The 12,713-nt window shown below is 40.3% G+C and overlaps 1 protein-coding gene across 1 annotated transcript in view; it reads left to right on the top strand.

The window, feature by feature from the left end:
- TPGS2 (tubulin polyglutamylase complex subunit 2) overlaps positions 1–12,713 on the top strand; it is a 39,781-nt gene that overhangs the window by 17,870 nt on the left and 9,198 nt on the right. Inside the window, exons 3-4 of the mRNA XM_036244883.1 lie at positions 5,535–5,622; positions 7,590–7,718. Coding sequence (XP_036100776.1) covers positions 5,535–5,622; positions 7,590–7,718 — 217 coding nt within the window. The remainder of the gene's footprint in view (positions 1–5,534; positions 5,623–7,589; positions 7,719–12,713) is intronic.

Here is a 12,713-nt window from a genome sequence, read left to right as displayed (position 1 = left end):
TGAGTCTGGCTAAGGGCTGATCAATCTTGTTTATCTTTTCAAAGAACCAGCTCTTGGTTTCATTGATCTTTTGTTTTTTAGTCTCTCTGTCATTTATTTGTCCTCTAATTTTTATTATTTCCTTCCTTCTACGAACTCTGGGTTTATCTCTTTGTTCTTCTAAATCTTTAAGTTTTAGGGTTAGTTTGTTTGTTTGTTTTTTTCTACCTTGTTTTCTAACTTACTGATTTGGTCTTCAGCTTCTTCTAATCTATTAAATCCTGTTGTAAACAATGATGCAGTGAACATAGGGTGCAGATATTTTTTCAAGATGATTTTAATTTCCTTCAAATGAATACCCAGAAGGTAAATTGCTGGATCATATGGTTGATCCCTTTTTAATTTTCGAGCACCGTTTATACTGTTTTCCACATCCTCACCAACACTTGTTATTTTCTTGTCTTTTTGATAATAGATATTCTGATAGGTTCTCATTGTGGTTTTGATTTGCATTTCCCTGATGATTAGAGATGTTTAAGCACCTTTTTATATACCTGTTGGTCATTTGTATGGCTTATTGAGAAAAAACATCTATTCAGTTTCTTTGTTCTTTTTTCTAATGATTGTTTATTTTCTATTGAGTTGTATGAATTCTTTATATGTTGGTGAGAATTTAATATTCTTTATATGTTGGATATCAGTTCTTTATCAGATTTATGACTTGAAAATATTGTCTCCTATGATATAGGTTGCCTTTTCATTTTGTTGATGATTTTCTTTGCTACACAGAAGCTTTTTAGTTCGTTTTTGTTTGTTCGTTTTTTCTGTGTTTTTCCTTTTATTGCCTTTGCTTTTAGTGTGAAACCAGAAAATCATTGTCAAGTCCAGTGTCAAGGAGTTTATTACCCACTACTATGTTTCCTTCTAGGAATTTTATGGTTTCAGGATTTATGTTAAAATCCTTAATCCACTTTGAGTTGGGAAGTTTTGATTACTGATTCAATCTCCTCACTAGTAATTGGTTTGTTCAGATTTTCTATTTCTTCATGATTGAGTCTTGGCAGGTTATGTTTCCAGGAATTTGTCCACTACTTCTAGGTTATCTACTGTGTTGGGTGTATAATTGTTTATAGTGTTCTCTTGTGATCTCTTTGTCTTTCTGTATTATCAGTTCTAATGTCTCCTCTTTAATTTCTGATTTTATTTCAGTCCTTTCTTTTTCTCCATGAGTCGAGGTAAAGGTTTGTCTCTTTTGTTTATCTTTTCAGAAAGCCAGCTTTTAGTTTCATTGATCTTTTCTGTTATCTCTTTAGTCTCTATTTCATTTATTTCCATTGTGATCTTTGGTTTTTTCTTCCTTTTACTAATTTTGAGCTTAGTTTTTTTCCTTTTCTAGTTCTTTGAGGTGTAAATTTATGTGTTTGAGAACTTATTTCTTGATGTAGCTGTTTATCACTATGAACTTCCTCTTAGGACTGTTTTTGCAGCCGCCCGTAAGTTTCAGTATGTTGTATTTACATTTCCTTTGTTGCAAGATTTATTTTATTTCCCCTTTGATTTCTTCCGATAGTTGTTCAATAATACATTTGTGAATTTTCCATTTTCTTTTTGTAATTGATTCTCAGTTTCATACCCTTGTGGCTCAAAACGATGCTTGATATTTCAGTCCTCTTGAATGTATTGATACTTGTTGTGTAGCCTAATATATGATCTATCCTGAAGAATGTTCCATGTGCACTTTAGAAAAATGTACATTCTGCTGATTTTGATGGAATGTTCTGTTACTATCTGTTCAGTCCATCTGATCTAACGTGTCATTTAAGTTCAGTGTTTCCTTATTGATTTTCTGTGTGGATGATCTATCTGTGGTGAGAGTGAAATATTGAAGCTCCCTACTATAATCGTATAGCTGTCTATTTCTCGCTTTAGGTCTCTTAATATTTTCTTTATACATTTAGTGTTCCTATGTTAGATGCATACGTATTTATAAATTGTTATATCCTCTTGATGGATTGACCCCTTTATCATTACATAATGACCTTTTTTGTTTCTTATTACAGTCTTTGTCTTAAAGTCTGTTTTGTCTTATTTAAGTACATGTACCTCACCTTTCTTTGATTTCCATTTAAATGGAATATCTTTTCATTTCTTGACTTTCACTTTGTGTGTGCTCTTATACTTGAAGTGACTCTTGTAGGCAACATATACTTAGGTCTTGTGTTTTTAATCCTTTTAGCTACTTTTTGTCTTTTGATTGGAGAATTTAGTCCTATTACATTTAAAGTAATTATTGATAAGTATGGACTTACTGCCATATTGTTCATTGATTTATGGCTGTTTGTAATTCCTTTGTTTCTTTCTTGTTCTGCTCTCTTCTTGTAGTTTGATTATTTTTGTAGTGGTATACTTAGATTGCTTTCTCTTTGTTTTCTATGTATCTATTACAGGTTTTTTGTTTTGTGGTCACCAGGCGGTTTATGTAAAACCGTTTATAACAGTCTATTTTAAGTTAATAATTTACATTTGAATGCATTCTAAACCTCTGTTTTTATTTTTACTTTCTCTCCCTGTCACACATGTTTAAATTCTCACAATTTATCTCTCTTTTATCTTGTGTATCCATTAACAAATTATTGTACTTACAATTGTTTTACTGCTTTTGTCTTGACGTTTATACCAGATTTATAAGTGATCAACCCACCACCATAACATTAGATTATTCTAAATGTAACTATACATTAACCTTTGCCTGTGAGATTTATACTTTCATATTTTTTACTGTTACTAATTAGTGCCCTTTCATTTCAGCTTAAAGAAGTCTTGTTAACATTCTTGTAAAGCCAGTCTAGTGGTGATGAATACCTTCAGCTTCTGCTTGTTTGGAAAGCTTTTTATTTCTCCTTCAATTCTGAAGGACAACTATGCCAGGTAGAGTGTTCTTGGCTAGCTTTTTATTTTTTTCTTTTAGCACGTTGAATATATTGTGTCACTCTCTTATGGCCGATCAAATTTCTGCCTAAAAATCTCCTGATGGTTTTATGGGGGTTCCCTTGTTTGTAACAAGTTGTTTTTCTCTTGCTACTTTTAAGATTGTATCCTTGTCTTTAACTTTGACAGTTGAATTATAATGTCTCCTGAATTCACCTCTTCTGGAATTCTGAGTTTCCTGGATTGAGATGACTCCTTCCTTCCCCTGGTTAGGGAAGTTTCAGACATTATTTCTTCAAATAAGCTTTCTGCCCCTTTCTGTAGCTCTTCTTCTAGGACCCTAATAATGCAAAAGGGTCTGCTTGATGTTGTCCCATAAGTTCCCTAAGCTGTCTTTACTGTTTTTCATTCTTTTTTTCTTTCAGCTGATCTGATTGGGTCATTTCCATTACCCTGTCATCTGGTTTGCTGATCCTTTCTTCCACTTTATCTAGCCTGCCATTAAAACCCTCTATTGAATTTTATTTTTATTTCATTTATTGTATTTTGCACCTCTGTAATTTCTGTTTGGTACTTGTATTTTCTGTTTGTTGAAATTCTCATTTTGTTCATAGTTGTTCTTCTGAACTCAGTGAGCATCTTTATGACCATTATTTTGAGTTCCTTATCAGGTGAGTTATTTATGTCTGTTTCATTAAGGTCTTTTCCTGCTGTTTTATCTTGTTCTTTCATTTGAAACATATTCCTTTAATTCTTCATTTTTCTTGACTCTGTGTGTTTATTTCTGTGCATTAAATAAAACAGCCACCTCTTCCAGTCTTGAAGGAATGGCCTCATGTAAGAGATAAACCTTGTTGTTCAACCCTATCCTAACTCTTGGTTTTCTCTCAGATGTTTGTGATTGTCCAGCGTAGTTTGTCCTTAGTGGCTCCCAGTAGTTGAGGGGACCAACACCTACCAGTGTGCCAAAGGGGAGGATTTCATTGAGAACCTGGATGCAGCTGAATGGACGCCGCTTTTATTTATTTTTTTCTTTATTGATTCCAGAAAGAAAGGAAGGGAGAGGGAGAGAGAGATGGAAACATCGATGAGAGAGAACATCAATTGGCTGCCTCCTGCATGCCCCCCACTGGGGACTGGGCCCACAACCCGGGCATGTGCCCCAACCAGGAATCAAACCGGTGACCCCGACCCCCCCCACCCCGTGCATGGGTCGACACTCAACCACTGAGCCACACCAGCCGAGCTGCTTTTAAAATATACAAATACTTCTAAATACTCTTTCAGAGTTAGGCTGGGAGATAGCCTTTTCTGACTATTCCCTCTGTATCAAGCCCTAAGTGGATAACCAGTTAAGAACAGTTTCTTCATTTGCCACCATCCTATTGACCCTGTGAACAAAAGCCCTGCTGGTCACCAGAACCAGGCTATTAACGGATTTGTCCTCTGGGTAACAGCCACACAAGCAGGGGTACCAGATGTGTGCACAACCTCCATTCACAGAGACATCAAGGTTGGGGGTTGAGTGTGAATATGGTATCGGCTGTCCTTCCCATCTCTGGAAAGGATTGCAGTTCACTCCTGCATTTTGGTAAATTATAAGCCTGATCCTCAGGCTGTATCTTTTAAGACCTACAAATAGGCTTCTTTCAAGGAAAGACTGAGCATTTCATTATTCTTCCTCTGAGCTGTGCTTTGGGGACACAGTTAGTTAACAACTGTTACACTGTTACAGTTCTGTGGGACCCAAAAATATAAGCCCAGCTGTCTACCAGTACCAGTCAATTAAGGGGTGTGTCCCCTGAGCAACAGCTGCAAATAGCCAGGGTGTTAATCATGCACAAACTCATTTCCCAAAGATGCCTGCAATCTGGAGTGAGGCAGAAGGAAAGGTAAAGATATTGCCAGCTGGCCTCCCTGGTCTTTGGAGAGTATTGCAGTTGGCATCTAGATGTATGTTAAATTAGAAGCCTACTCCTCAGACAGAAGTTTTTAAGATAAGCAAATAGGCCTCTTCCACCACAAGGCTTCTGATTTCAGTCTGCTGTGCATTGGGCCTTGGAGGATAGTCACGTGTGTCCATCTGGGCCCTTTAAGAAGTGTCTTATTCACTATAGCCTTGTGAGTCTCTTGGACCTGTTGGCTTTCAGAGCTAGATGTTTTGGGGCATCCATTTCTCAGGTGGAAGCCTTAAAAAATAGGGTGTCAGATGTGGGATCCAAACTCTTTGCTCCTCAGGAAGAATCTGGGAGTTGTGAGTTCTCTTCTGGTTGTGTGTCACTGGATTTTATGGTGAGCTTGTGATCATTCTTTCCTACCTATTTTCGTGTGAGTTTTTTCTTGTTTGCCTGACATATAGGAGTCATTCAGCTTGCTTCTGGATTTCTTTCTCAGGGAATTATATAATATGTAGCTGTAATTTGGGTGTCTACGGGAGGAAATGAACTGAGGAGCCTCCTCTGTTGCCATTTTGACTGTGAACTCTCTACTAGAGTTTTGTAGGTAATTATCACAGTCTTCCTATTTGGGTGATCGGAACCACAGTAAATAGTGTCCCCAGTTTCGTTGAGGCTTAACCCCATGCTCTCGTCCCCAGCCCTTACCTAACAGCTGCTTTGTGATTCTAGAAAAATAACTGTGTGCTGCCTGAGGATATAAAGAATTTTTACCTGATGACCAATGGCTTCCACATGACATGGAGTGTGAAGCTGGATGGTGAGTCAGCCCCCTGCTGCAGGGGAACATTTCCCCACCTGAGAGGTTAGCTGAAACAGCTCTGAGGGCCTTTACAACTTTTGAGTCGAATCTAGACGGTTTTCATGGGTTTTCCTAAACTGCAGTGTCGAGAAACTGTGACCGAAGCTAAAATGTGCCATCATTTCTTCACCACCCCCACAAGCCAGAGTCTAGACAGTACTTAACTGGAAGCTTATTTTAGTGGTTTCCTGTTGTAATGAGGTGGAGAGAAAAAATAAACAGTACACAAAAACCCTGAGCCACCTCAAGTGTAGTGCCTCTGAGGACTCCACCTCAGAGCAGTGTCCTGGGGTAAGCTGTAGTGACAGCCTCTGGAGGTCATAAGAGGGGCTCCTTCCCTCAGTCCCGGCATAGTGAAGACCTCGGGGCTCTGACCTTGGACCAGAGCTTTGCCTTCTCTCCCTCACATCTCTTCAGCCTCAGTCACCAACCGCCTCAGCATTAAATGTGCCTAGGACAGACTTTTGTGTTGCAGATGTGGGAACTCAGGTGGGAACAGCACATCAGAGATTCAGCTACTGAGTAGACATGAAAGGCAGTGCTGGAGTCCAACCCATTCTTGGCACAGACTTCCAGTCCCCAAGAGGCTTTTGTTGCCCCGACTCCAACCGCATCCCCAGACCTGCTGTTGTCCTTGGGAAGCACCTATACCTTCCCATGCTCACTGAGAGTGCAGTAACTTCTCTTGCATAGTAGATCTGCAGAATTGGCCTGTCCTTCATTACCTCTGCCTCCCAAGTTTCCCTTCTTTGGTGATTCCCAAAGCCTTACTGTTCCTCTCTCACAGATGAAAAGAGGTACTTTTTATAGCTTACTACTGAGCATTTAACATGAACTTTTAGCTGAAAGTACTTTTCTCAGATGGCCCAGAAACCATTCTTGTCACCAGTATTAGAAACCCCTTTGTAGCATGGCCATGGCCTTTGGAGTTTAGAGCAACAGAGAGTGGACAGATCTAGACCGCCTGTCAGAATCTCCCTGGGCCACATCATGGAGCTAGGTTAGCCCCTTCACTAGCCTGCCTCAGAAAAGGAGCATTCCGTGATGCTTTCATGAACAAATCCCTCTTTATTATTACAATACCTTCTCTAATTTAATCCTCCCAACTCATCTTCCCGTCCCTGTCCCCATTATCATACCCATTTGTTACTGGATAGCTAACGTCAGTAACAGAAAAGCCAGCGGAGGCAGCTTCTAATGTTTATCTCTTTAGTGGTCTTTTCTTCTTTGACATTCCATGGTGTACACACCAGCTGCTTTACTGCCTCAGCCATTCCAGTTCTTTAGCAGTCAGAGGTCTGAGTCTTTGTGTGCCATTCCATGGCCAGCATCCTGTATTGTAAGGACTCTATATAATAGATAAGGAAAATATGCAGTCTGTATATGTTTTATTTACACCCTAATCACAGAAAACTGGAATCAAGCAAGAAGCCTGCTAAGTTCTCTGCACTGGATAAGGAAAAATGAAGTAGAGGGGGAGATACTCTCCATCGCGAAAGCTTATAACAAGAGGAGTAGAAGAAGGGTTGGGTATATAATCAAAGCTGTTACTCCTTTGGAAAGTACATATAACTTAATTAGTACAAGGGAAAGGAGGAGCAAACACATTAAGTCCTTTGTTCTTCAAACAGGGCTCCTACCCTAGATTTCTCAGTTCCTTTTGAGCATCGCCTTTCTAAATTTTCTTCAGTACTCTGTCCCAACACATGCAGTGGGGACTCTTCACCGGTGGCCCAGGTTACCTTCTTTGCATAAAAGGTTAGTGATTTAGAGCATGTTGTGCATTAATTCTCTTTGCATTTCCATCAGATTCCTCAGCCCTAGGATCAAACAATAGGTGGGCTTAGGTTACTTAGCAGAAGCTCTACTGATAACTATGGTAACTAGGTTGTTACTCTGTGTAATTCTTTTCAATGTTCCCATAGAGCACACCATTCCATTGGGCAGCATGGCAGTTAACAGTATTACAAAACTGACTGAACTCAACCAGTCTTCCATGTACTCACTTCCTAATGCACCAACTCTGGCTGACCTGGAGGATGATACACAAGAAGGTACCTGGGGGAACTCCTGCTCTGAATTCGACATTAGCCTGCTTGTTTCTCTTTTAAAATGTTGAAACCATAGGAAGATGGTGTGGCATTGTAATATGTTCCCCCAAACCCTTCCCATCTGTGGCTTCTCAGGACCATGGGAGTAAGGTGAAAACAGCCTGGATCAAAGGAAATTTTTTCCATGAAGAAGATGTCAGGGTTGGGATCATTATTTTGTTTCTAGCACCTACTTCAGTGGCACATGGTAGACACTTAATGAATACTTGGTAAATGAATGAATGTTACAGATTAAACTTCATTAACATTTCAGTATCAGGGGTTTTCTAGGAGCATGGCAGTCTAAATGCAGCTCCCTTCCTCCCTCCATGCTCTTTGCCTCTTCTGATTGAAATGACTAAGATTCACATGGCTGCTGAAAGCTTTGAGCAGCTAACTAGGAGAAGTGAGGACTTTGTCAGAATTGTGTTAGGCTGCATATAACAGACCCAATTACAATGTCTAAACTAAATAGTTTCCTTTTTTTTTAATTAATTTTTTTCTTTATTGATTTTAGAAAGGGATGGAGAGATGGAAACATCAGTGAGAGAGAACATCGATTGGCTGCCTCCTGCATGCCCCCCACTGGGGATTTGGCCCACAACCTGGGCATGTGCCCTGACCAGTAATCGAACTGGCGACCTCTGGGTGCATGGGTCGATGTTCCACCACTGAGCCACACTAGCCAGGCAAGAGTTTATTTTCTTATAACCAGAACTCTGAGGAAGTCAATGATAACATCTCCCATCTGGCTTCCTGGGGCACCAGCCATTGGATATGGTTTTCATCTTCATAGGTGAGGAATGTGGATTCTGTCTCCAAGCTTCAAGTCGATGTTCCAGGCAGGTAAAAAGTAAAAGACACAAACACTGTCTCTCGGCAAAATCTTTCCCTTCTTATCAGGAAAGCAATAGTCATCTCAGAAGCCACTCCCAATAGCCATTGGTCAGAACAAAGTCAAAGGTTACCTACCCATCAGTGCAAGGGAATGTGAGGAGGTGTGTTTAGCTATGTAGTGTTGATTGCCTTCTCAAGCAGAACTAAGGTCTAAATAAGAAAGAAAGGGAGAATGAACATTGAATAGGTAAATAGCATCTCCAATACTAAGGCCTTGGCAGGGAGAACTGATGCAAAGCTTTCTCCTTCAACTGGAAAAGCTATTAGACAGTAATAGGAGGAGTCCACCAGCTAAGTCTGGAAAGCGATGCACCCTGGGAAAAGCCTATCATTCAGAGATGTGTAGAATTCTCAAAGGTGGGGGGAAAGTCACATTGACTTCATGTGCATGTGCTGGGACCTGGTAACCCCTAAAAGACAAAGTTGTTAAATAAGTGGACTGAATCTTCTCTGATCTGAGGCTAGAAAAGTAGAGACAGAATACAAACCAGAGAGAGACTACAAACCAGAGAGCATTTCAAGGGGTCTCAGCAAAGGACTGAGCTGGGGTAAAGACCACATTGTCCTACATATTCATGGGGCTAGAAACCACTTGGCCTTCTAGCACCTGTTGGGTATATTTGAGGACAGTCCAACAGCTAGACAAAGTTGCTAGACCTAAGTCTCATTAAACCTAAAAAGAAAAATACTCTTCTCAGGAGACTCAGCAGTCATAGAACACTAAGAAAGAAATATCAGAATACACAACCAGATAAATAAAACTGCAAAAGGACACAGATGAAAACCTAAAAAAATAGAAGATAAGAATATTTAAGATACTATAAAGATGCTCTGGCTGGTTTGGCTCAGCGGTTAGAGCATCAACCTACAGACCAGAGAGTCCAGGTTTGTGTCCCTCTAAGGGCACATACCTCTGTTGCAGTTTGTCCCTGCCCCGGTAGGGTTCATGAGGGTGGCAGTCCTCATGTGTCTCTCTCACATTGATGGTTCTGTCTCCTCCCCCCCCCCCCCCGCTCTATCTGAAGATAAATGCAAAAATGTCCTCAGGTGAGGATTTTTAAAAAAAAAAAAGACTTCTAGAGAAAAAAAGTAAATATTTTTCAATTAAACAATTGAGTAGATGAATTGAAGACTATAATTGAGACCTGAGTCTGAAAAATGAAGAGCAAGATCTGAAAGTACAGAGGAATAAATTTAAAAGGGAACATAATGAGGGGAAAGGTTATAAGGTAAGAGAAATAGAAAATAGATTCAGGAGACCTTCCACTGGAATCATGGGTGGTCAAGAAAGAGAAAAAGAATACAGTGATACCTCGGTTCTCGAACGCCTCGAATTTCGACCAAATCGGTATTCGACCAGGAGATTCGAGAAACTTTTGTCTCGGAATCCGAACAAATATTTGGAACTCGAACTTCCGAGATGAGCCGAGTTGAGCCGAATGGCGTTCATTCGGCCCAGCGCGCCTTGCTTGTGTCATCAGTGTGAGTGCAGAGAGAGAGTCACGCTTTGTGGAGAGAGTCACGCTTTGTGGAGAGAGTCACGCTTTACACTGAATTTAACCCTTAGACATACTGTACACTTTTATTTCTTGTTGAGACTTATGTTTTTCTACATATTATATACAAATTAGGCCAGTAAATAGGCATTTTCTGGGGCTTGGAACGAATTAATCCAGTTTCCATTATTTCCTATTGGGTTTCATTGCTTCGGTTCTCGAACAATTTGGTTCTCGACCGTCCTCCTGGAATGAATTATGTTCGAGAACCGAGGTATCACTGTAAATGGAAAGGCAGTAAACACCAACAGAAGAAAAGAGTTCTCCTGGACCCAAATTGAATTCATAAGAAAACAGACACCTAGGCATTCCATGATATAGAAAGAAATTACATGCTTCTAAGTAAAAATAACAAATTACTTGTGAAGGAATAATAATCAAACTTCTCACCTGCAATAGTGGAAACTAGAAGATGGTGAGAAAGCATATACAGGTACTGATAGAGAAGAAGTAAAATCAAGAATCAAACACATTTCTCACATTGTAAGGCTTATGAAAGGATGTGTTAAACTTCAGGAATATAAACATTTTAACCGAAAGACAAATGAAACTGAGTGGAAATCTCAAGCGGCACCACATCTCAACTTGCATTGTAACTCCCATCAGGTGGCCCCAAACCTGGCATAAGCTATAGCCGGTCTTGGCTTGGAACATAGTTGCAACTAAGCAGCCACAAGCTTGGCACATGTGGAGGCTGCCCTCAGTTTATATGTGGTGCCCACCAAAGGATCCCAAGCCCAGAATAAGGAGCAGCCAGCCTTGGTTCACAGCATAGCCTCTCCCAAGCACGTCCAAGTCCAGCACGAGTGAAGTGGCGACTAACCTTGGCCTGCACAGGAACCATTCCCGAGAGGCTCTAGGAGCAACACACCCAGTGCCCAGCTTCAGACCACCCAACCAGAGCACCACCCAACCAGCTCCACAAATGACACACCTGAAGGGTGGATGTGGTTTGCACCAGAGCCCCTTGAAAGTGACTTCCACTCTATGGCGTCAGCCCCAGCCACAGATGGTCAACAACAGGAGGGCACACACAACCCATACAAGGAACACCCCTGGAGCACCTAGCTTGGGTGACTAGGAAGACTGTGCCACTGGGCCCCACAGGACACCTACTATATAAGGACACTCTGCCAATACCAGAAAATGTAGCAGATTTACCTAATAGTAGACACAAACACAGGGAGTTAACCAAAATGAGGCAAAGAAAAACATCTCTCAAATGAAAAAAAAAAAAAAACTGGACAAAACTGCATAGAAGGAACCAAATGAATAGAGACAAGAAATCTGCCAAATGCAGTTCATAACACTGTTTATAAGGATGCTCAGTGAAGCTGGGGGAGAAACAGATGACTTCAGTGAGAATGTCAACAAAGAGATGAAAAACATAAAAAGAACCAGTCAGGAGTGAAAAATACAATAGTTGCATTACATTAGAGGGAATTAACAGATTAAATAAAGCAGAGGATCAAATCGGTGTTCTGGAAGACAAGGTAGCCAAAAATACCCAAGTAAAATAAAAAAGAATATAATTTAATCTTGATGTCTAGGGATGTGCTTTATAACTTTTATATAAGAACTCTTGGAACAAAGGGGACATAGTGGAAGAAAGACTTTTGAAACGTACTGTATTGTCTCAGCTAAACCTAAAGAAAGGAGAGAGGTAAAATATGAGTATAATGGGTTAAATTGTGGTCTCCACCCCCATCCCTGAAAATTCATGTTGTTTCTAACCTCCTGTACCTCAGAATTTAGAAATAGGCTTCTTGTAGATATAACTACATAGTTAAGATGAGTTTATGCTGGAGTAGGGTAGACTCCTAATCCAGTGTGACTGATGTCCATATAAAAAGAAAATTCAGAGATATAGGAAGAATGCCATGTGAAGATGAAGGCAGAGATGGGGTGGTACTTCCACACCAAGGAAAGCTAAAAGTTTTAGGAAACCCTAAAAGCTAGGAGAGAGACGTGGAACAGATTTTTCCCCACAGTCTTCAAAAGGACCAACTCTGCCAACACCTTAATCTAGGACTTCAGCCTCCAGAACAGATTTCTGTTGTTCAAGCCACTCAGTTTTAGTACTTAGTTACAACAGCCCTAACAATACAAAGAATATTCTGGAGCCTTCATAGTAGAAAATGCAGGACTAGAGAGGAAAAGACACAAAGTGGGAGGTTTCATCTGGCTATAGGGAAGAAATTATACACCCGGTGGGGGAAACAAGAGAGTCTTAGTGTATCAGTTTCTGTTTCTGTGTAACAGATTACCACAAATGTATTATCTGACAGTTTTCATGAGTTAAGAGTTCAGCTACAGATGAGCAGGGTATTCTGCTTAGGGCCTTCCAGGCTAAAGTTAAGGTGTCAGTTGGTGCTGTGATATCATCTCTGGCACAGGGTCTCTTCCAAGCTCACTAGTGGTTGGTCTTGTTCCATTTCTTGTGGTTGTGGGACTAAGTCCTATTTTAACTCTCAGCTTCTTCCCACATGACCCACTCACAACACAA

The sequence above is a fragment of the Molossus molossus genome, unplaced genomic scaffold (genome assembly GCF_014108415.1).
Source record: "Molossus molossus isolate mMolMol1 unplaced genomic scaffold, mMolMol1.p scaffold_m16_p_6, whole genome shotgun sequence".
Lineage (NCBI taxonomy): Eukaryota > Metazoa > Chordata > Mammalia > Chiroptera > Molossidae > Molossus > Molossus molossus.
This window is presented reverse-complemented; position numbering and strand designations above follow the sequence as displayed.